Source organism: Coffea arabica, chromosome 2e (genome assembly GCF_036785885.1).
Source record: "Coffea arabica cultivar ET-39 chromosome 2e, Coffea Arabica ET-39 HiFi, whole genome shotgun sequence".
NCBI classification, from domain to species: Eukaryota; Viridiplantae; Streptophyta; class Magnoliopsida; order Gentianales; family Rubiaceae; genus Coffea; species Coffea arabica.
This window is the reverse complement of record NC_092313.1, coordinates 72,512,463-72,536,981: the sequence shown is the minus strand read 5'-3', so window position 1 is coordinate 72,536,981 and position 24,519 is coordinate 72,512,463. Positions and strand designations below refer to the sequence as shown.

General features: G+C 35.1%; 4 protein-coding genes and 1 long non-coding RNA gene across 7 annotated transcripts; 3 read left to right on the top strand and 2 right to left on the bottom strand.

Annotated features, from left to right (window-relative positions):
- Positions 1-458: 458 nt before the first annotated feature.
- Positions 459-3,744, bottom strand: LOC113729670 (WAT1-related protein At1g09380). Its single transcript, XM_027253924.2, has 7 exons — positions 3,446-3,744; positions 2,293-2,355; positions 2,021-2,137; positions 1,661-1,910; positions 1,399-1,557; positions 950-1,101; positions 459-772 (listed from the first exon to the last, which is right to left on the bottom strand). The coding sequence occupies exons 1-7, from the start codon at positions 3,619-3,621 to the stop codon at positions 586-588; spliced, it is 1,104 nt and encodes a 367-aa protein (XP_027109725.1). The 5' UTR covers positions 3,622-3,744; the 3' UTR covers positions 459-585.
- Positions 3,745-8,122: 4,378 nt separating this feature from the next.
- Positions 8,123-10,311, top strand: LOC140037068 (ADP-ribosylation factor 1-like). Of its 2 annotated transcripts, XM_072080983.1 has the most exons (7): positions 8,123-8,401; positions 8,772-8,925; positions 9,016-9,086; positions 9,259-9,372; positions 9,668-9,786; positions 9,884-9,965; positions 10,059-10,311. In XM_072080983.1, the coding sequence occupies exons 2-7, from the start codon at positions 8,790-8,792 to the stop codon at positions 10,062-10,064; spliced, it is 528 nt and encodes a 175-aa protein (XP_071937084.1). In that variant the 5' UTR covers positions 8,123-8,401; positions 8,772-8,789; the 3' UTR covers positions 10,065-10,311. The 2 variants fall into 2 exon arrangements, with proteins under 2 accessions (XP_071937084.1, XP_071937083.1); XM_072080982.1 differs by having other exon boundaries at positions 8,126-8,401; positions 9,884-10,311.
- A 3,206-nt stretch (positions 10,312-13,517) lies between these two features.
- LOC113733004 (ADP-ribosylation factor 2) lies at positions 13,518-16,400 on the top strand. Its single transcript, XM_027259099.2, has 6 exons — positions 13,518-13,647; positions 14,295-14,447; positions 14,858-14,928; positions 15,377-15,496; positions 15,797-15,918; positions 16,016-16,400. The coding sequence occupies exons 2-6, from the start codon at positions 14,312-14,314 to the stop codon at positions 16,110-16,112; spliced, it is 546 nt and encodes a 181-aa protein (XP_027114900.2). The 5' UTR covers positions 13,518-13,647; positions 14,295-14,311; the 3' UTR covers positions 16,113-16,400.
- Positions 16,401-16,558: 158 nt separating this feature from the next.
- Positions 16,559-17,908, bottom strand: LOC140037067 (uncharacterized). Its single transcript, XR_011840987.1, has 2 exons — positions 17,799-17,908; positions 16,559-17,536 (listed from the first exon to the last, which is right to left on the bottom strand). It is a non-coding gene; the product is annotated as an uncharacterized lncRNA (long non-coding RNA).
- Positions 17,909-20,748: 2,840 nt separating this feature from the next.
- Positions 20,749-23,850, top strand: LOC113733005 (ADP-ribosylation factor). Of its 2 annotated transcripts, XM_027259101.2 has the most exons (7): positions 20,749-20,903; positions 21,764-21,930; positions 22,343-22,413; positions 22,803-22,922; positions 23,201-23,319; positions 23,454-23,535; positions 23,621-23,850. In XM_027259101.2, the coding sequence occupies exons 2-7, from the start codon at positions 21,783-21,785 to the stop codon at positions 23,624-23,626; spliced, it is 546 nt and encodes a 181-aa protein (XP_027114902.1). In that variant the 5' UTR covers positions 20,749-20,903; positions 21,764-21,782; the 3' UTR covers positions 23,627-23,850. The 2 variants fall into 2 exon arrangements, with proteins under 2 accessions (XP_027114902.1, XP_071937082.1); XM_072080981.1 differs by lacking the exon at positions 23,621-23,850 and having other exon boundaries at positions 20,753-20,903; positions 23,454-23,550.
- Positions 23,851-24,519: the final 669 nt, after the last annotated feature.

The following is a 24,519-nucleotide window of genomic DNA, read 5'->3' as shown; positions in this document are numbered from 1 at the left end:
ACAATTTTATGTTTAAGAAATACAAATCATGCCACCAATTTCCATTTTCCAATCATCACTTTCGTGCGGGATTCGTTCTATTATTTTCATTCTAAGTACAAACATTACAAATGGCCAGAAGACTTTAAAATAATTTATTTTGTATGGTCCCCAAAGGCATTAACCAATGCCTTTGGATACTATCCTTCATGCTGTGTTTTCTGGAATTAATTGTAGCCACAACTGATGCACTCAGAGATTTTTTTTTTTTTTTTCTAAATGGCAAATAAGAAATTCTGAAGAATGTTAACTAAACCCCTGTATTGGATTCACTTCATTGTATTGAGCATATGGGACTGAATGAATTGGGAACTTATCTAATGAAGTCCTTCTTTCAGGTTTTTTCTAGTTGGCATTACTACAAAGCATCAAGAAATATTTTCAATCAATTTCAATTATTACTACTCATTCTCCTAGTTCATAAACCTGCAGTGAGATGCAAATCAGGGAAGCCTGAATTTCTGGTTACCAATTGGATTCAAGTTACACAAAAATCTTTGACTTTGATTGTGGAGCTATTACAGTGAACTGTAGGTAGTGATACTGCTAATTCTCTCCATTTGTGCCTGCAGAAGTATTTGACTTCTTGAACAATTGTAATTCCAAATCCTCCATGGTAAACTGCTTCCCAGAATCTACCTCCTGATCAGGAGTTTTAGTTGGCTTCATCTCTTCATTCTTTCCCCAGAGGACGCAGTAAAGTCCCATAACAATCAGGGTAGATCCTATTACCCTGCAACAACCACAACAACTACTACATCAATGAATGCTCACACAATTATGTTCTGATTTTCCATGAAATTTTGTTTTGGCCTAAATAAGATTCGCGACAAATGGTTTAGTTGCAGTAAATGAGGGGGATATCAAACTGAAAAATTAGTACTCCTGTCTGAGTAGTTAGTTTACTTACATTCCAATGTATAGTTTCTCCTGAAGTATTGCCCAACTGAGAATAGCCACAATGACAAGCAGCAAAGGGCTGAAAACCGAGACATATAAGGGTCCTTTTCGTTCGATGCACCATGACATGAGGCAAAATGCTAATGCGGTACAGACAATTCCCTGAAAAGCAAAGTCCCATCCTGCATTAGTCCTTTCCTATCAGCTGAATGTTTTTAACAAGAACAATCATAACACAAATCGTTGCCTAACAAGCGGATCAATTGGTCTAAGCTAGGGAAGCGGGAAAAAAGAAGTAAAATGACTAAGCAAGCAAATTCTAAATAGGGGCAATCTGTAGTCAGAAAGTAAAAGGACCAGCTTGACTGAATCATAAATTGTAGCAAGTCATTTGTTCATATGTTCTCCCATTGATGTGCCTTTTAAGCTCCAATGTGTGCATGTTGCAGTGGTTCATACCGCATAGATACTTGAGACTGCTCGGATGGCAGGATATAACGACCATGCAGATAAGTGGTGATCGAAACAAAAGCCAATAATCGCACACTGGATGCTGGCCATGAAACATGTCAATGCTGAGCTAGAATAGGGAGCAGCATACATCTTGCCCACCCTGGCCTGATAGAATAATAGGAAGCCATCATTAGTTCATCTGGTGACAGCATATGAAGGTTACAGATAAGCTTAAGGTGCAGACCCGAAAGAATTTGCTTATGCTTACTTGGATAATTAGCCATACTGCCCAGGAAACAGAACTAACTATCAGCATAAATGGCCCCAGTACAAAATTTACATGGTTGCTAACAGTTTTATTCCTCAAGTTGTCCGCAAATTTCCAATGAATTCTTGACTGCCCCACACCGACAACTGGCCCGTGGTAAAATGACAATAGAATGGCACCACCAACACATACAACAGTCCCTAATACCTTGGCCTGTCCTGCCTTAGCCCTCAGTCCTGCACTTTCTAATCTGTCAAACACGTATTAGCAAGACGTAAACTCCTTTGAACCAAGTGTGCCTTTTTTGGCAAAAAGAAAGGAGTAGAATTTGCATTCTGTAGAGGGAAGAAGAAAAATTACCCTAAAGGCACAGCCAGGATAAATGTGACTGCTGGGCTTAGGTTTGACAAGGCACAAGCAATAGTTGGAGTAGAATTCTTTAGCCCCACAAAATATGTGATTTGGTTCACGGTTGCCCTGTATTTTCAGCCTAAGTTAGAAGATTCTAGCTTCAGAACTAACTATCCTTGATGGAATACCTTCCAATATTGCATAAATCTACCTATGCAAAGTGATGGTACCAAATATAGCATCTTAACCCAAGAAAGATAAGAGTTTAGCCGCGTACTTACCCAAAAACAGAACACATGAAAATGTGGAAAATGATCGAGAATGTTAACCGGGGTCTTGTTTCCCTGCATTTATACATCAAGATTCTTGAGTTTCAGTTAAATAGCTATTCGTTTTACAATAACAGAAATGGCTACATATCCTTACAAGAAATATATGCTAAAGTATGTATTACTGCTTAGAGTTAGGCTTTTGCTCGGAGATGGCTCTATAGTTTACAGACAGATTCTCTCATTGGTTCTGGTTCATCACCTTTTCAGTTTTGTTTGAGCTATTCATCAACTACTCGGATATGTGCTTAGTAAGATCAGATTGCATGAACTACCAATAGTACAGGATATAAACCAGGACAAAAAAATTTTAAGTACAGAGAGTATCGCTCTTTCATCACGTTCTTTTGGAGAGTTAATGGTTAAACTCTCAAAAGTCGCCATGCTTTCTGAAGCAGGAAAAAATAACACGTATCTTTCGAAACCGGAAGAAGGCAGGATAAAATAGAAGGTGGAAAAAGAAGAAGAAAAGGGCTGCTGCAGCTATCGAGAAAAGGGCGACAAAGCAAGAAAGAACAGGCAGAAATCAGATTTCGGGCGGTACTGCTCTGCTTGGCTGCTTGACTTGTGTGAGAAACAGCACGATCAAACCGTGAAACATCCATCATCAAGCATGCGTTGCAATTTCTTTATATTATTTCCAGGTTTTTAAGAATTTGATATTTTTTCAAGTCCATAACCGTAGTATAGTAGTCTAAAGCATTTGGTGCCTTTCATGTGAACAGACCACACTTGAAAAGAGAATCCTTCTCTATCTTGATTCTTGATTGTTGGACGAGAAAAATCAAATGATCAAAGAAATTTTACCGCAAGGATCATGCACTACAATCGATATGAACATGCACACAGGAAAAATCAGTGTTATCTTAATCAAGCGAGGAGATTCATCATTAAATTTCACTTTGATAGTCCAAGTAAATCTGCAGAGTCCATGAAAAAATGGTTGTATGTTGAGTGAATTAGCTTTTAATGTTTGACACTCAATCCAGTTTCATTGGAAAACCACATTTCGACTCTAATGAAGTTCAAGAAACTCCTGCCTGGATTATCAAATGTTGATTCTACATGCAAAATCAACTTAAATCCGCAGCTACTAGCAACGTACCTCTCCAAGAAATAAGCAAATGGGGCGATGGATAAGGTGGCAAAGAGTTGCCTGTAAGCAACATGAACAAAAGGGTTCATGCCTGAATCCATGGCAAGTTTTGATACAATGTTCATTCCAGCATAGCCTAGCTGAAGAATAACCATCGTCAGGAAAGGCAAGAAACCACCAGCCATTTTCTTCTTTCTCCAATTCTCAACTTCTTGGATGAATAATGGAGGCCAAACGAAATAAGGAAGAGGTGAAAGAAAAAAAATCAAGAATTACTTTACCAAAGAAGAGGAAAAAAGAAAGGAACTTGCTTTCTTCTTCTTCTTCGTGATGAAAGAAAATTATGGGATATATATAAAGTTTGTAGTACTAGAGGACAATTATAGAAGGTCATACAAAAACAGAAAGCTTAGAAAGAAATTATTTCCACTAGGAAAGGAGGGAAAAAAAGAATTGGTGAATAACGGAAAAGGATTTCTTGTTGGGCTTTGGGATTCATGCAATGCATGGAACGCTAGCTTTAATTTGTCTTTCTTGAATAAAGGCACTTTCAGTTAATCCCTATTATCGGGCCAAGTGTTTGCCAGCTTCTTTACAAAAACTTGTAGAATAAAAATTGCCCGTTTGCCTTTGGGATCCATCCACACTAGGAATACAAGGATGCATACAAAAATCGAAAAAAAGAAAAGAAAAAGGGATCAAATTGAATGAAATCGGACGTTTTATTGGATCATTTTGATCACTTGTACATTGGGTGTAATCGACTTGATTCGAGCTCCGGCTCAACTCGAATTCAATCAATTGAATTATTGCATTACTTAAACTCGACCAACATTTCATTGTATCATTTTAGTTTAATTGCACTGCTCCAAATCAACCAACTGAATTATTTCGAGCCGAGAGAAAACAAAAAATATTTTTTGGTTACTAAATAGCTTGCAAAAGATCAATCCAGTGGGACATAAAAGAGATTCCATGATTAATTATCTTCCACTATATTCTAGTTTGTGTTACACCGTACAAACTGAAAAGAATTGCGGAGACAGTAGGATAAATATGATAACAGCTTTGAATCACGAAAAAACATTCAAGAGCATCACCATGGACTCCGAATGTAGCGTTGTCCATACATGGATGGAAGAGAACTATAGTGCAGACTGGTTACCAAAGCAGAGACGAAGTCAATTCCATAAATTGAAGATTTTAGACAAACCCCCGTAGCTACTGAAATAAGTTCTGGCACCAGACCTGATCTAGGTTGCAATCCGAAGATTTTTCGCATCCATTGGACTGATAGTCCTTCAAAGCACAATAAATAAATAAATAAATATATATACACACACCACGAACTATATACCCAATTGAAGTTTACCCCGTAAACTATAATAATAGACATTTGACCTCCTCGAATGATATGTTTGGACAATAAATAAATACACACACACCACAAACTATATATCCAATTGCAGTTTACTCCATGAACTATAATAATAGACATTTTACCTCCCCGAATGATATGTTTGGACAATAAATAAATAAATAAATACACACACACACACACACACACCACAAACTATATATCCAATTGCAGTTTATCCCATGAACTATAATAATAGGCATTTTACCCCCTCGAATGATATATTTGGACAACACTACCCCTACTATCTTAATTTTTTTCTTTTTTCTCTATTCTTTTTTTTCATTTTTTTCCTTTTCTCCCTTTTCTTTTTCCTTTTCTTTTCTTCTTTTTTCCCTATCTCTCATGGAACTAGCCAATATTTGCATAAAAAAATTTAATATTTTTAAACTATTTTTTAATTTGTTTATTTGTTAAATTCATTCTTAATAATTCATCATAAACTCTTTGTTATTAGAAAATATATATAGCTTATAGTGTAAACTGTATTTATCTAGTAATTCAACAATTTAAGTACCTATAAACTAATTAGAGTTCACAATTACTCAACTATTTATAACAAAAATAACATATTATATATCACGTAAGAAAGAAAAGTTAACAATTGTTATGTGTAGTGAAACAAAAAGATAAGAAGAAACAACAATAATAGTTCATTTTAATTTGTTATTGATACTATTAATAATTGATTAATTAATATCTCTTTTGTTCTTATATATCTAAATATTCAATTTCTTAAATGGCATTGATTTCAACATTTGAAAAAAAAAAATCTTGTACACCATAGAATTCTTTTATAGAATATTGACATGCGAATTAAGAAATAATGAAGTTTTGACTGATCTAGTATACTGATCTAAATAATGCTTAAAGAAAATAAAGAGGAAAAATTTAAAAAGAAAATGATATGGAAAAAAGAAAAATAACAATGCTTAAGATAAAAGGGGTAGATTTGTCCAACTATATCACGAAAGTAGGCAAAGGGCTTATAAAAATAGTTTGGAAGATAAATTGCAGCAAGGTATATAGTTCATGGGGGTTTTTCAGCATTTAACAATAATTACATATCGCTTCCCTATAATTAGCAGTCAATAGCATATCACTCACAAAGCCTGTAAATCGCCCCCTAATTAGCGACGAAGAGCCGAATGTTTATGAGTATGAAAAGACAATTATGCCCTTATCATAGAAAATTTTTCTCATGCCTCTTTTCCATTTTTCTTTTTCTTTTCTAATTTAGATCTCTATTTACATTTGTGCGCTAGTTATCTTTTTTATGAGAAATATTTGCTTTCATTTTCTTATAACAAAGTTTAGTTATCCTAAATCGTCATATGAAATCTAAAATGAGTGTACATCTGATTTTAAAGAGAATTTTTAAGTACTTTCTGATTTTATAAAAATATTTCTCAACAAGCATCAAAAGAGTTGTTACATATTTAGTATTAAGTATTTCACTTTTATCTTTATTTTGTCTTCAAAATGATCTGCTGGCTATTGTTAACCACATCAACATGCCAGCAATAGTTTCTACTTTATTGATGTTTAATCCAGCAATCACATGTATCTTGCAGGTACGTTTTTAATTCAGTAACCATCATCATATTGCTGATGAAAACTTTCTTTGTTCTAATTTATTCATTGATGCTTGTTTGTATCCTTTCAGTAACCTTGACAGCATCATCATCATGAGCGAAGGAATTTACTTTCATCACGACCCGCGAGTAGTCATGACTTTTGTATAGCCACATAAATGGGTAGCAATGTGATCAATCAGATTAGAGGCTTTTCAACAAGCTGCAGCTTTTGCGTAGAATGTATCAGGAAATTCATCATGGGTAGTAACGGCTTTGGTAAAATGTGATTTGATTTGATTAAATTAGAATATTGTCAACACTCAAGAAGTTCACGCAATCGGATGGAAAAACAGAAAAACACAACTTTAAAAAAAAAAAAAAAAAAAACGTACTACTAGTAGAGTAATCCAAAATAATTAAGTCAAGTTTTTAGCAAGTTAGCATCAGTAGATCGAGCTGGAGCAATGGAAAGATTCAAATTCAAGATCCCAGCCGCCCTTTCATTTTTGTTGCCCCTTTTGCTCTCTTCTTTCTGCTCCATTGTCTGTAAGTAAGGCCTTCCTTTTCAATTTTTTTTTACTCTTTATGTGAACTATTAATTGTGGACTATAAAGACAGGAAAGCGGTTGAAGGGCTTGGAATTGGCTTGGTGAAAATGAAACCACTCTGACATAATGTCGTTGGTTAATGGGATAGATATTTCTTCCTTTTGATTCAAATGGTCTTATTGGTGCTAACTCTTTCTGATTTGTTTGCTTGATCAAAGCTATAACAATAGGTTTAGTATGAAGAGTTATTGTAATTGCCGTAAAAAGCTTTGACTTTGCACTTTTGGGATCAAAGATTTTGTCCCAACCCCTGAGAAGGAATTTCATTGAGAACACAACGTTTCATCAGATAGAATTTCATTGAGGAGACAAACACAAGATGATGGAGAAAACATACTTTTTCAAAAAGATGCAGCTAATTGATTTAGAAGCAAAGGACATAATAATGGTACTGGGGATGAGAACTAGAATGTGAATTCTGTCAATTTGGAAGATAACGTAGTTCATACTTCATAGCCTTGAGAAAAATTTGCCAACAAAAAGATTTAGGCCATGAGGACACAGATCATGCAATGAAATGGCCTATGCCCCTCTATTGAAAGTTGTATATGGTCTTGTTCCTGGTGTTCCTAAAGTATGTTAAAGTTTTCTTCTTCTTCTTTTTTTTTTATAACTTCTTGTAGAATTTTTATTTTTTTTTAATAATCCTATGCAATTAAAAAATTATATATCAAATGCAATAGGCGTGAGAAGGATGCCAGATTGAATGAATTAATTGCATCCTTTGACATAGGAGCACATGTTATCTAAGATGTCAGAAAATTAGTAACAATTTCCTTAATGCGTGTGGACTACTAACTTGAATTTGCTGTAGATTAAACCAAGTTGTGTGTGTGTGTGTGTTATGTGTCCAAAATTGATTGGTAGGTTTTGTTGGCACCAAGTTGTCTTGGGTTGTGAGAACTAGCTAGTTTATTTAGTGATTATTGGCTGAGCAAATGATTTGATTGGCTAGATTGAGGTTGCATGCTAGTGGGTTTGACTTTGACCGTTGGTGTTCTCCTTGTAGCTAAGAAAGCTCAATTGATGGTGAAACCCCCTTAATCATCCATCATCAGTAGCATATATATATGTTGTAATGAAACAATAGGATGCACAGACTTTGAGTGATAAAATCATTTGATTGCCTCATTCCTCCTTTTATCGTTTCCGCTGCCAACCTTTTTCCTCCAATTGAGAGATTGATACATTTACTTGGAGTGAATTTATTTCCTCCAATTACTTGTGAATTATTTATATTATTCCATGAGAATTGCGGATATTGAGAGCTTTGGTTCAAGGGCTTGGTATTGACTTGGTGAAAGTGAAATCAAGCAGAATTAGCGTTGTTGGTTAAGTGGGCTTTAAAGGCTTCCTCTTGAAGGTGCTAGATTTTTCTTCCTTTGAATCTAACTTGTCTGACAGCAGTGTCATTGCTGTTAACAGTTTCAGAATCATGTGTTTTAATCTAAAAATCATCTTTTTGCCTGATCAAAGCTATTACACAGGATCTACTGCGAAGAACTAGCGTAATTGTAATATGTAACAGGAGGACTCGTATCCCTGATTCCCGTCAATAAACCCTCGAAACTGAAGCCTTAATTTTCGGATTTTAGACTCGAGTTATTTTGATGTAAACTCGCTGAGTTCTTTCATGAAGTCTCAGTGGCTCCTGTTAATGTCATCAGCTCACTGCAATGGTTTCCAAATCTTTGTATCCTGATTTGGCTTATTTTTGTTTCTGGTTGCTGCAGACATAACAAGGAAACATTATGGGTTTGTCATTCACCAAGCTTTCCGGAAGGAAGGAGATTGGCATACTAATGGTTGGCCTTGATATGGCTGGTAGAACTACTATCTTGTACAAGCTCAAGAGAGGGGAAGTTGTAGCTACGGGTGCTACGATTGGTATGTTCTGTTAATTCATTGACAGTCCTGTTTCAATTGCTATATATGCTGGTTGACTGCTAGTGAGTGAAGTATTTTGCTTTATACCAGGATATAATTTGGAGACCCTGGAGCACAAGAACATGAGCTTTACTTTCTGGGACATTGGAGGCCAGAACAATGTAAGTGATATAACTTGCCTTTGATGTGTAATTTAATACCTCAGTTTTCAAATCGAGATGGGGCATTTGTATAAACCCTGTTTGTGCTTCGTGAAAATTGAGTATTCTCTACATTTTACTTTTATGAATTGGCACCACAAAGAGTAAGCCCCATGATGATTCTCATCTTCAGAGACTACCATTGCCAAGATATTACTTCCAAAACATTGAAGCAGTGATCCTTGTTGTTGATAGCAATGACCAAGATCGTGATGCTCGGGAGTACCTGCAAAAGCTGTTGAGTCAGGTATTGATCCGGTATACTAATCCATTGCTTTGAAATGAATGTACTTTTATTAAGCTGCATTTGTTTTTTTTTTTTTTTTATGGAAGAAGTCAGAAACATGCATGCAACATGGATGAACTCTTCTTGTAGTTCTTGCTTTGATTTGCTTATTTCCATGTCATGATGGTGATTAGATGCTTGATTGAGGGTGCACCCCTCCTGTTGAAATCAGTTTACCAGGATTCCAAAATGCAGGGAAGATCAGTGACATGCGCTGATCCTTGTAAAAATGATCTGAACTGATGCATGTGTGTAGGATGAACTTAAGCACGCACTCCTCCTGGTGTTTGCAAACAAGCAAGATCTTCCAAATGCATTGACGGCTGCAGAAATTGCAGACAAGCTTGGTCTTCACTCCCTCCATCGGCGTAACTGGTAACCTCTCTCTCCAACTCTGCTGTCTCCTAAGTGCAAACATGTGCACGAACGAGCTGATTTCCTGCACTGAATACTGATTTCTTGCCTTTCTCAGGTTTATCCAAAGCACATGTGCCATCTCTGGGGAAGGGCTTTATGAGGGGCTGGACTGGATCTGCAACAACATAGTTAACAAGGTAGAGAGATTCTCTGATTGCTCTAATTTGAAGCTCTGATACCTTCTTGTGTAGACATCTCTCCTGACTACCATTTCTATATATTTTTTGCAGGCGTAGATGACTCCTAAACCTTTTTGCCTACCAGTACCATATAATGAATGACCTTTCAGTTCAGTGTATATTGCCGTTTCTTCTACCATAAAAGATGATGTATTACAACACGAATTAAAAATGTTTCGTCCAACAAAAAAGTGGTTGTTGCACAAATTTGTTATCAGAATTGTTCCACAGGGGTCAATGGTTTTTTGCCTGTACAAAATTTCATTTCAGCCTCGATAATACCAAATAGTACCATATTCCTTTTCTTTGGGCTGAATCTTGGTACTGAAGTATCTTGTTTTAGTCCCATGATTTAATGTGGAAAGTGGAGTGTTTGAAGAAAAAATGTGAAAAGTGGAGACCCAGAGTCCACGGGATCAGCAGCTTCTTCAATTGATTGTGTCCAACTGTTGTGATTCTTACAATGTTTTACATACAAATCTGGTATAATTATGAATTAGTCATACGAGTTGACAAAATTTATATTTACATCTAAGTTGTAATAGTTTATACCAAATATTGTATGAATTATACAACTGGATAAAACTGAACAAAATTTCCACTAGACAGACCCTTGATCTAAATCTAAGTATATGACCTTTAGTGTCTGGGACACTGGTAGGGGTGCAAACGAGCCGAGCCGAGTCGAGTTTTAAAATTATCGAGTCGAGTTAGACTAATTTATATGCAAGCTCGAGTTCGAGCTCGTAAAATGAAGCTCGAGCTCGGCTCGATTTAAGAAAAGGCAAGTTCGAGATCGACTCGCTTATGACTCGCGAGCTTAGCTCGAATTATGGCTCGCGAGCAGCTCGATTTTCTGGCTCGCATTTCGCTCGAATTTAGCTCGATTTCTAGTTCGAACTCGAGCTCAAAATTAGCTCGAGTTTTTGGAAATTTAGGCAAGAAAATAGCATTTTTATCCGTGTGGAGTTTTAGTCCTTAAAATATCAACAAACGCAATTCTAATCCCCAAATATCCAATTTGAAACAATTTAGGATAATTGAAGGATTTTTTTCCAATTTTTTTTTATGGAATTTAGTCATCAACAATTAGAAATGGCAATTTGAATCCATATCCACTTATCCATCCTAATAAACAAGTTTAAATAGATATGGATGACCATTTAAATAAATTATATTTATAGATTTGAGTTGTTTATCTATATCCATATAAATCAATTTATCAGAAATGGAATGCAACCAACCAAGGTGGAAGAGAGACTCGTCTTGATTTGACACAAATGATCACAATTTTCGGCCATTTCACCTTTGCACCATAGTTTAAAAAGCTCAAGTCTAATGTTTGTTTCTGGATTTAAAAAATAAATAAATAAAACTTACATACTCCGTTCTCACTAGAACCCCCAAATTAAGCACATTCCAATCAAGAACGGCTCTCTCTTTCAGTTAAATCATGATTAGAAATATAATCCAAAGTCCTTTATTAACATTACACTACTGCAAATAACACACAAATTTTAGTACAAAATCCACGAAAAGAAAGCAGAATTTGCGCTAACAAGGAATTCACACTTTACCGTCACTGTGATATCATTAATGCTGTTCTCTGTGGCAGATCTAGCACTGATTGTGCTGAAAGATGAAGACTTTAACAGAATCCCTGAAAGAATAGGAGATAGAAGAGAAAATCCATATCGGAAAAATGCTGATTTTGATGATCCAAAGTTGGTTCAGAGTTTGAAGTGCATTTCAGCTTATTAGCTTGAGAAAGAAAGTCTCTGTAAAAGGGCCGAATAAAGCTCAAACTTTGCTGGAAAAAAACACTAACCAGGTAAGCTCTGAAAGCCGACTGAATCCTAATAGCCGCCACTTCTTGCCGCCAGTCTCTGCCACTGCTGCCCGGAGGAGTAAAGGAAACAGTTCCAGCCTGATGACCTCTGCAGCTGCCTGAGCGGCAGCAAGAGCAGCCTCGGCGACGGCGGCGGTGGCAGCCGCACGGCTATGGCGTGTTCGTCGTAGGACCATCTAAGGCCACCGCCACCAGCATTTAAGGTCTTGTTGTCATAGTTGGAGGAAATGGAAGATTTGATGAGACACGGCGGCGGAGGAGGAAGTTCAATTGGAGGAAGTGAGGAAGGAAAATTATGTAACCTAATAGAAGAAGTGAGAAACAGAATAAGTTGTAAATTTTAATTGATTCAGGGGTATTTTTATAATTTCACATTTACTCGAGCCTAACGAGCAGCTCGTCGAGCTATCGAGCCTAAGAAACGAAGGCTCGATCTCGCCTCGTTTGTATTAACAAACGGCTCGAGCTCGGCTCGAGCTCGTGTTGACCGAGCTCGAGCCGAGCTTTGACTCGAGCTGCTCGCGAGCTGCTTGCGAGCAGCTCGAGTCGTCAGCAGGCCTAGACACTGGTGATCAAAACAATGCGAGTGAAGTGAGCTTTATATGCTTGTAGCCTGACTGGACTTTTTTTTTTTTTTTTTTTCCTCAGTAGAAGGTGGTATCTGAACTTAACCAGACTAATCCACCTCCTAACTTACAAAGCCTTAGATTTGATTTAAAACACCAAGTCTTGAATTTTGAGTGATTTGATTTTAATTCTATTCATTGGACCCCAACAACCCATTGTTGGATCTTGAAATAGCGTACGAACAGCTCATAGGATTCGTATTATTGAGAACATGTAGGAGTTGGGACGACACAAATGATCTTATTCATTTCAAACATAATCGTGCAAAGTTTTTTTTTTTTTTTAACAAAATAAGAATTTTATTGGGATTTAGTTGATCAAATGTGTCAAGTGTTGAACTATGAACGACTTAGATTATTTCTGCCCTTCTCCCAAGAATTGAAGAAAAGGAATAGTTAATATTTTAAGACTTTTTCAAGTTTTGACTAACTTTCCTAAGCATTGAAAATATTTTCTAACATATTTTTGGACGAGTAGAACTTGTTTCTATTCGCAATGGGGAAACATTCCCCTCGTCTAAACCTTCTTCTACCCAAAAATTAATTTGTCTAGGAAATTTACCATCCGCAAGTTATTTTGACAGACTCAATTTATTTCAATTTTCAAGCCAATGACCTAATTTTGATCTTCTTTTCAAAATTTTCGCCTTCCACCTTTTGTTTATATTTATATTCACAATTTGTTTAACGGGTGCCCATCGAGTATTCATCCAAAGATGTCTACTCGTGAATTGTTTGAAAACTTGAAAAGAAATATGGAATGTGTCCAACCAATGAAAAGACAGAAAATAAATGGAATAGGTGCACGAAGGAGGTCTAGACGGGCATGTTTTGGCAAAACTGAGTAATATATAACAGCAACCTGGTTTCAAAGGCGTGAAACAAAATGCTCTTTAGATCACGCCATCCGCCCAAATGAAGGCTTCCATCTCTCATCTTTCTCTCTCTTGTGCGAGCAATATACTATCACAAGAATCCCAAGTAGATAAAAACTGAAGTCAACACGCTTTATTTAAAAAAATGTTGTTCATCTTCTTAAGAATCAGCAATGGTGGAAGTTGGAGAGGTGCAAGATTGGGTTTCTTTCCCGGGGTGCAGAGTCTCACAAGATCCCTGGCCCCTCTCTCATTGCCATTTCCTCATTCCGTCCATTTTTTCTGCTCCAGTAAGACCATGCTTTCCAAATATCTTCGACTATGTATCCATGTATTTGTTTCTTTTAACTAGCTTTATTGCATTTTTCTTTGTGATTTAGTTGAATCATTATGCATGTAAATTAAACTGCAAATTGTGGTTGAAGGGCTTGCAGTGTGACTTGTTCAAATTGAAATCAGTCTAAACTAGTAGCAATATTATTGGTTTAATGGGATTTTAAGGCTTCTGTCTCATGGTGTTAGATTTTTCCTTCTAATTCAATTTGTTGCTTGTTGTCATTGCTGGTAAAAGTTTCTGGATCAAATTTCTCCTATTTGTGGTGATTTTCACTTCATCAATGCTAAACAACACTAGGTTTAGCATGAAGAAATAGTGTAACTGGAATTCGTAATAATCCTCGTAAACCGAAGCCACAAAATTGGGATTTTTGGGCTAAAGTTTCATGAGGTGTCTGAAAAAGCTTTTTAAGGTTTTATTCTAGCTCCACTGGGATCTTATATTCAAGTCCTTTTGATTGTAAACTCACTGAATTTCTTTCATAAAGTCTGAGCATTACAGCCTGCAGGTTAATGTCAGCTCACTCGGATGATTTTGAAATCTTTCAGTTTCTGTATAACTTATCCTGATTTGGCTTGTATTTGTTTGTGGCTGCTGCAGTCAAGCAAGGAGACAATATGGGACTGTCATTTACCAAGCTTTTCGAAACTAAGGAGAATCGCATACTGATGTTGGGCCTAGATGCGGCAGGAAAAACTACTATTTTGTACAAGCTCAAGCAGGGAATAGATGTCGATGACATCCCCACAATTGGTATACTGTTAATTTGTTGACTAGTTTAATCCAGGAAGAAGATATGTTCATTCTTATCAAAATGTTGCATCTTTTTTAAGCAACTGTTTGTCGTTCTAGAGTGTAAATCAATGCCATCAGGCTCAGTGGACTAATTTGATTACCCAATGCTGCTACTTGCTGACTCAAAGATCTTTTCTTATGGTAGTTTATTTTTTTTTCCTGTATATATCTACCATACAGATCTACAGATGAACAGAAACTATTCATACTAACTTGATTATCAGGCCGCTGATATGTTCTATTCAGCTCTGTTCCTTGTGATCTGTTTGATTAGCATAGCCTATTGGTTGCATATGTGGAGTCATCCCAACATTTGTTGAATTCTGATAGTGATTTCTTCTTCTTCTTTTTTTCCAATAAAATATCAGGATTTAATGTGGAGACCCTGGAGCACAAGAACATGAGGCTTACTATATGGGACTTCGGTGGTCAAAACGTTGTAGGTGATATGGTTTTGCCAGAAATTGCATCATATTCCCCATTTGCTTCAATTAAGTATTGATGATCTCCTGATGAAAACTTGTGGAAAGTAGATGAATGAGGCCTGAACTGCCTGATTTCTTGTAAATGAATTCCATGATAACTGAAAATTTCTCTGTCCGTATTTCCTTTTTCTTCTTGCTTTTCATTTGTCCCGGGGTTAAGTTCAATGGAGGTTCTGGTCTATGGTTGTAGAAATAATCTGTGCTATATTTCCATCTCTCGCCGATTTTGCCTTGACGGTGTCATTCAACACTTCTTTTCCAGATCGAGATAGGTTTTTTTTTAGCTCTCTGTGTTTTTTGAATTAGTTATTTTCCTAAATCTTGAGTTTTATGAAAATTGAGAATTGACTTTTATGAAGTGACACCACATACAGTGACCTCCATGACTATTCTTATTTGCAGAAACGACCATTGCCAATATATTACTACCAAAACGTTGAAGGAGTGATCTTTGTTGTTGATAGCAATGACCAAGATCGTGTAGTTAATGCTCGGGATGATCTGCGAATGCTGTTGAGTGAGGTACTGATTCTGATGTATCGATGTAACCAGATTGAAACAACCATGCTAAAATCCAGTTGCATTTGCTTTTACAAAAGAAGTCAGCAACAATTGTATAACATATGGATGAGCTTTCTGTAATTCTTGCTTTCAACTGCTCATTTCCGCGTCACTTACCATGAAAGTTAGATATTTGATTTAGATGCATTTATATATCAAAATCAGTTTCCAAGGAAGGAAGATGGGTAACATGACTATAGTTGAAGCAAATGCTGATCCTTGTAAAAAAAAAAAAAGGATTCTAACTGATGCCATATACAGGAAGGACTGAAGGAGGATGCAGCCCTACTTGTGTTTGCAAACAAGAAAGATCTTCCAAATGCATTGACTGCTGCAGAGATTGCAGACAAGCTTGGCCTTCACTCCATTCGTCCGCGTAACTGGTAATCTTTCTCCCCTGTGTGCAAAGATGTCTGTGTAGCAACTGGTATCTTACACTTGAGTACATATTGCTCAAAACTGATTTCTTGCCTTTCTCAGGTTTATCCAAAGCTCATGTGCCACCTCTGGAGAAGGGCTTTATGAGGGATTGGACTGGCTCTACAACAACATAGTTAACAAGGCAGAGAATCTCTGATTGCTCTCATTTGAAGCTAATTCCTTCTGTAGACATCTCTCCTATGTTTCTCTATACCATTGCAGGCATAGCTGATTCCTAATTCCACTGCTTCTTCTGATGCTTTTTATGAGTTTAAATGCGAGTTAGACTCTCTGATTACATACACCCTTTCATCTTCCCCTCCCCCGGGCCGCGCCCCGCCCCTTTGTATATTGTAATAGTAGTGGTTGTGTTTGGATTACACATTATTCTTCCTACCTTATTTACACACTGACTTGCTTGCATCATCAACATATTTTTCGATCACTTTTTTATCTCATATACATCATATTAAAAAAAGTGTTATAATATTTTTTTACAAAATTATCTCAAATAATTTATTATCCAAACACGTTCAGTAGTGTCTCGGATCTCTTGAATGCTCATTACCAAAAGAATCAAATACTTCGACCAACAAAACGACAGTTCGAAACGTTAAAATTTCTTAAGTCACCAATATGGCCGCACAAATATGTGATAAAAAAATACTACCATATAGTTCCACAGAGGTCACCAGTCAAAAATGGTGTTCAAAGTTCAAACAAGAAAGTGATCATGACGCTACTTACAGCCAGCCAGATGTGACATATCAGCCATCAGTTAATTAAGGGAAAAAAACCTGGGGAGCCCTTAAACTATTGTCGTTGTTTACTTTTGGCCCCTCATCTAAAATTTGTTTTCGATTGATCCTTAAACAATTAAAAATGCATACTTTGAGGACTTCCGATGACTTTGAGCACAAATCTAACCGGAATTAAAGGAGAACTGAAGATGAAAAGAAACCATCCAAAACTACAGCAGCCATCAGCAGCAGCAGCACGAGTGCAAGTCCAGGAAAGTAGCTATTCAGGTAGGGGTGGAAGTTCAACGAGAAGTGGCAGCTATTACAGCACCATGGCGAGTTGCAGGCTGTTGCAGCACTGCAGGAGGAGGAAGCCAAAGCAAAGGGAAGATGTGGGTTGATGAGTCTGAGGACAGTGCCAGCTGCCTTCACTCTTCGCTTTTCGGGGGCCTCCGTTTCCTCCCCTCCTACACGGACGCGGCCCCTGACCCCCCGCACCTTGACTCCATCTTTTTTCTCTTTCTTTCTTTCTTCCTTCCACTTTCCTCCTCCCATTTCTCCCACCCCACCCCGTATAAATTCCCAACCCCTCCTCTCTCCTTCAAACCTCCTACGCCGCTCCCGCAAGTCGCTAAATCGGGCCCATTTCTGTGGGGATCAAGATTATGCAGACCGAAGGCGTAGCCGCCTTGTTTTCCGGCGTCTCCGCCTTGTTTTCCGACGTCTCCGCCACTGTCCTTAGATCTTTCATCCTGGCTTGGATCTATGATTTCTGAACTCTACCCAGATATGTCTTCCATCGCTGATTCTTCTGCAATTTCCGATGAATTTAAGCACAAATCTGCAAAACATGAACAGACAAAAATGCCCTTTAATTCCGGTCAGATTTGTGCTCAAAGTCATCGGAAGTCCTCAAAGTATGCATTTTTAATTGTTTAATGATCAATCGGAAACAAATTTTAGATGAGGGGCCAAAAGTTGACAACGACAATAGTTTAAGGGCTCCCAGGTTTTTTCCTCGTTAATTAAAAACATAAAAGGTCCAATTGATAAACCATGAACGACCTTTGGTCATATTTTCAGATGGAATAGTTAACAAGTACCTTGCCTATGGAGTCAACAAATTCCACAAGTTCCTTAGTTAAGGAGCAAGACACCAAGACAGCCACGTTTCGATCTCTGCCTAAAATGTACTACTACTGTTTTATTTTAGGCAAACGCTCCATGTTATTTTGAGTTTAAATTTTCCTCCTTTTTAAAAAAAAAAAAAAAAATCTTTGTATGGGAATGCGTCGAAATCCAACAAGATAGCCGTAATACTACTGGATCATACCCACATGAAAATTTATTCACCACCTCTATCAAAATAGAAGTGTGAATATTTAAATAGTAGCAATAGGAATTTAGTTACAAATAAATATAATTATAGGAATGTTAAAATGTCGCCCGACGCTCTTCTAGGTTTCAAAAATAACACTTGAAATTTCAACTACGAGGTTTGTGTTTACCAAAAAAAAAAAAAAAAGCTACAAGATTTCCGGTTTCACCAAAAAATAAAATAAAATTCATTTTTTCCTTAAAGAGGAAACCTTTTACATGAATTGGATTAGACATTTGTGATCTACAATTTTCAATTAAGGCAAACGCATATTCCCTTCGTCCTTATTTTTTTTTTTCATCTATTTCAAATTATAGTCTATTTTTTAATTGAAGAATGTAATTGACTTATAAGTTCTTTAAAATACTCTTATTTAAGGTAAGTTATCATTGAGTATAACCTAACTTATTTAATGTAAAACTACTTAGTCATACTCTATTTAATATAAAAGTAATTTAAAAAGATAGCAAGTTAGATTTGTTTGTTCAACAAAATTAAATTACTTTTCTTAAACTGTGTTAAAAAAAACAAACAAACCTATTAAAGAGTGTTTTAGGTTGAATATTTTAAGTCAGAATCTATGTGAAATCAAAGAGTTGACTAGAAACCTCAATGTTATCTCAACTAATATACAGACACACGTACATTCCGTTGGATTGCGATTTTTCTCAAAAAAATTACTACGTTTTCCATAAACATATTTTCCTATCACCTTTTTACCTCACATATATCAAATCGCTACAGTAATTTTTCTACAAAAAATTCAGAAAAATGCAATCCAAACGGGTATGTATTATTGGCAAATCACTGGGTACGTTTGGATTGGTGTTTTTGAGCCTGTTTTTGAAAAACTGTTTTTCACATTCCAAATGCTACAGTAAATGTGTATTTCAAAAACAACTTCAAAAACACCAATCCAAACAATATATCAAAAACAACTCCAAATATATTTCAATTATGCATATTTAATTTGTATATTTTAATAAGTATATTTCAATTTGTATATTTTAATTATGTATTTTATATGTATATTTCAATTATATTTTAATATATTTTAATTATATATTTTAATATGTATATTTCAATTATGTATTTTAGTATGTATATTCAATTATGTATATTATATATAAATATATTTATTTCAATTATGTATAATATTATATATATTATGTCAATTGAAATAAATATTATATATTTATATAAATACATTTATTTATGTATAAATTTATACATATATTTATGCAATTTTGTTTTATAATATATATTAATATGTATATTTCAATTATGTATATTATATATAAATTATATTAATATTAATGTATATTATATATATTATACATTTCTAATATTATATATTTACATATACATATCATAAATATTTTATTTTATTTAAAATATATTTTTATATATTTATAATATATTTACATAAATATTATATGTTATATAAATTATATATAATATAATATATTATATATTATACATTTATATAAATGTACATTTATACATAATTTATAAATATTTATGTATATTTATAATATACATTTATATTATATATTATATATTATATAATACATTTATACATTTATATTAATATACATAATATTAATTTTACATTTATACATAATATTAATACATGTATACATTTATATTAATTATATTAATACATTTCAACATAATATTAAAACATATTTATAATATATTAATTTATACATTTATATAATATTCATTTATAATTTATACATTTTTAATAACATACACTTATACATTTAAATATATATTTATATTATGTATTATATATAATATAATACATTTATACATTTATATTAATATACATAATATTAATTTTACATTTATACATAATATTAATGCATATATACATTTATATTAATTATATAAATACATTTCTACATAATATTAATATATATTTATAATATATTAATTTATACATTTATAATAATATACACTTATAATTTATAATATATTTATAATATTCATTTATAATTTATACATTTATAATAATATACACTTATACATTTATAAATATATTTATATTATGTATTATATAGAATATAATACATTTATATATTTTTATATGAATATATAAATATATTTATTTATAAATGTATTATAAATGCATAAATGTATATTTATATAAAAAATTATAATTTATACATTTATACATTTATAATTTATAATTTATAATAATATACATTTATACATTTGTAAATATAAATGTATTATAAATGCATAAATGTATATTTATATAAAAATATAAAAATCATAATATTCTAAAAATACTCAAAAATATGTTTCAAAAATACCTCTAAAAATAATCCAAAAAAATCTACAGTAAAAGTTTTTCATATAGTTTTTGAAAAACAACCCCAAAAACAACTAATCCAAATGGACTTGTTTTTCAGATTCGAAATGCTACAGTGGTGTTTTTGAAAAACAACCCCAAAAACAGCTAATCCAAACGGAGCCACTAGTTTTTTTTTTTTTGTCAAAATATTGGCAAATCACCAGTTATTACATTAGCTTTGTGGGCAAAAATAGTTACTAGTCGTAGTAAATTTCCCCCACTTGTTTAATATCGCAATAATTTGAAAAACAGTAAAATAATCATTTAGGCAACACGTTTCAAATGCATATAAAAATGCAGGTGTATTCACATTCGGCCGGTAACCAACGCGATATTTGGGCTCTCTCTTCTCTGCTCTTCTCCTCGTCAAGGGCAGACCCTCTCAAGATCTGCCCCTCCCCCATCGCTCAAAACATTGCCCTCTGCTCTCTCTAGAGTCTCTCTCGCTCCACATCTTTCTACTCAATTGTAAGATCTTTAGCTATTCATCAATCTTTCTCTTATTCATTTCCTGTGTTCGTGCATCTGCGTGATCTTTCTACTACTTTTATGTGTTAATCGTGTTATGTGTCATCTCATGTAGTTGTAGATCTGACTTTAATTAGATCTGATCTCTTGCTTTAGATCTTAGTTCTTTGATTTCATTATTTTATTTCTTCGTTGTTGAATTTTGATTTGATCCCATGTCTTGATTTCATCTGTGCCGTGCTGCGTTAAAGAAAGAAGAGAAAAAAATTGGGTAAAATGGAAAATAATTTTCTTCGATCTGTTTAATTTATGAGTCGGTGTGATTTTGGAAATGGCTCATATACGAGTTTCTGAGCTTTGTGAGTTAAGGCTTGGAATTGCCTTTTTCGTGATTAGAAACGGTACCCCTTAATTTTATTGTGTGTTAATTGGGATCTTTTAGGACAAAAGAATTAAGGAATTTTGGTTGCTACTGTAAAGCTTTAACCTTTTCTGTGTTATTTTGCCTTTTGATTTGTTATGTCTGATGGTGTTGTTGCTGTTATTAGTTTCTGGATCATAGCATAGGAACTTTGTAAATGGTAATCATTGATCGCTGTTTATTTAATAGTTTTTGTCCCATAAAGAAAGAGCTTAAAAGCAGAAAGCTTTAGGATTAGTTTAGTAGTTCGCTTGAAATATTGTGATTTTAAAAGTGAAGTTTTGTAAAATGTGAACTCACAGAAAATCTTCAATTAATTTTGTGATTCACTGGTTGATATTACTCTTCTGAGCTCAGTTTCTGGTTTGGGTGCTTCTGAATTGGTATGGTGATCGAAAGTTGAGCACAGGCATCTTACTCTTCTTTCTGGCTGTTTCAGGTTTTGAAAAGAAAACAGGATGGGTTTGTCATTTACCAAGCTTTTCAGCCGCCTATTTGCCAAGAAGGAGATGCGCATACTGATGGTGGGTCTTGATGCTGCTGGTAAGACTACCATATTGTACAAGCTCAAGCTCGGAGAAATTGTTACAACCATTCCCACCATTGGTATGTTCTATTGGTTCTATTGACTTTTCCAACCTATTGGGTAGATGTTTTCCTTGTTAGAAAATGTATATCCTTTAGTGGTCGCACCCTTTTGTTGTTCTAGAAATCATTTTATTTTGGGTTGCTTAGCCCGGGCTAAATGCTAACACAGATTATTGAGAATGGTAACAGCCATCATTCTCACAACAACTTCCATATCTGCTCACAAGCAAACATGGATAGATTCGGACAGACACTCAACACACACACACACACTCTCTCTCTCTCTTTCTCTCCCTCTCTCTCTCTCTCTACACACTCTCTCTCTCAAACAGAGACAGAGAGAGATGTGCTGAGAAGAAATGCTATCCAAATGCCTAGAATTCTACCTTATTATTTACCAATCATGGCATTTAACTTTTTTTTCTGCCAGGATTTAATGTGGAAACTGTAGAGTACAAGAACATCAGCTTTACTGTTTGGGATGTTGGGGGTCAGGACAAGGTATGATATTGCCAATATTAGATATTTCTTTTCAAAGCTAGATGAGCTTATAATCAATTAACAAGAACTTCTGCAAGGTAGAAAATGAGGACATAAACTGGATGATTTGTTGTTTATTAACTTTACAAGAAGCGATTGATGTGCATGATCTTTCCCTTTAAGATTGTGATTGTTCTCACACTTATTGCAATCGCATTTATCTGATGATTGATAAAAGATTCAGCTTTATAGAATTGGTGCCAGTGGATTCCAATTTTCTTTGGGGAGTTGAAAGACATTATTTGTCTTTTGGGAATTTGGCTGTCAGTTTATGAATATTAAGGGTTATATGGCATTCTAGTTTATTATTTCTTCATATGAATTCTGTACTCTGTCTGCTTTCATTTCAGATCCGACCATTGTGGAGACATTATTTTCAAAACACCCAAGGGCTTATATTTGTGGTTGATAGTAATGACCGAGACCGTGTTGTTGAGGCTAGGGATGAGCTGCACAGAATGTTGAATGAGGTAAGAAACATGTGTCGTTTACTGCTTTTGGATTGGGTTTACTACTATTAGGTTGTGTTCTGTTCTGATTACAGAGGTAAGAAACATTTCTAGAACATGGACGAGCTGTTTCTATACGCATCTCCTTGTTGTGTTGCTGCTGCATTAATATGCTTGATGGAGCCCCCCTTTGTTTCTATCTAAATCAGCTTTGTTAGGATACCTAAGTGTCACACGTTTATGTTTTTAGTTACATGCCTTGACCTTTCTGATTATGATTTGAACTGATGCATGTGTAGGATGAACTGAGGGATGCAGTCCTCCTTGTTTTTGCAAATAAGCAAGATCTTCCAAACGCAATGAATGCTGCAGAGATCACCGACAAGCTTGGTCTTCATTCCCTCCGTCAACGTCACTGGTAAATCTCTATCTTTTATGTGTTTGTGAAGGTGTTTGTGGGTTTGAATTGCATTTTTAGTTTGTTGGGGTGTGTGAGAATTAATTTCTTTCATTTTAGTGAATGCTGACGAACTGGTTTCCTGTGATTCTCAGGTACATCCAGAGCACATGTGCCACCTCTGGTGAAGGGCTTTATGAGGGGCTGGACTGGCTGTCTAACAACATTGCTAACAAGGTAGAGATTTTCTGATAGCTCTAGTTCAAGCTGGTATTTGTTGACGTCTTGCCTGATTCCAATATTCTGTTTATAATTGTTGCAGGCATAGACGATGGCAGCATACCCCATGATTTTGCAGATCTATCATTGTCAAAAGTGGAAAATTACATATTACCTTGTCATTTTGTGTTTCATCCATCTTGCATGTGCAAGATCGAACTGCTTTTTTATGTTTAGTTGATTGTTATTTAACATACGGTTTGACATTTTGATCGGGTTAGATTTGAGAATTGCCTGTGATATATAGCTATTGCAGTCCCTATATTCTTGCAACAGTATGGTGTACTACTAAAATTCCATTATTATGTTCAATTTCTTCAAAAAGTATGCAGTTGTATTTTTATCAGTGCTGCTGAAATGGTAATTAAACTATCCTATCTTAAAATTGCAGTAAGATGCGTTTACAGATCAGAGATTGTTTTGCTGGTAATTTGCTTCTAGTATGTGAGGATTTGCTATGATATTACGATTGAAGGCGGTGCCATATCACAGGGTTCTATTTAGCTGTAGGAAAATGTGTGTCCTTTGAAATTGGGTATCAACAATTCATTGAGAAAAAGTGCCTTGCATTTGGCTCCTCTATTGTATTTACAGATCCAATCATCTGAAGTTACACCTAAAGACTTGACCATCCAGGGGTGAGAGCTTGCATATTTAATAATGTTAGCGCGCGATAGGATTAGAGATGAAAGATGAGTGTTGTTATAACTGCGTGCCTGCTGCCGCCGCCTCCACCAGTCCCATAACACACACCACCGCCCTCATCACGGACCACGGTAGCAACAATCAGCATTCTCGCGCGCTACCAGACTGGCACCATTAGGTAAAGGGATGATGAGTGGGTTGCAAGCACAAAAGCCGCACCGGTCCACCTTACACATCACCACCACAATAACCAACATCTACATCAGCGACAGCAGTAGTAAAGGGATAGGAAAGGCC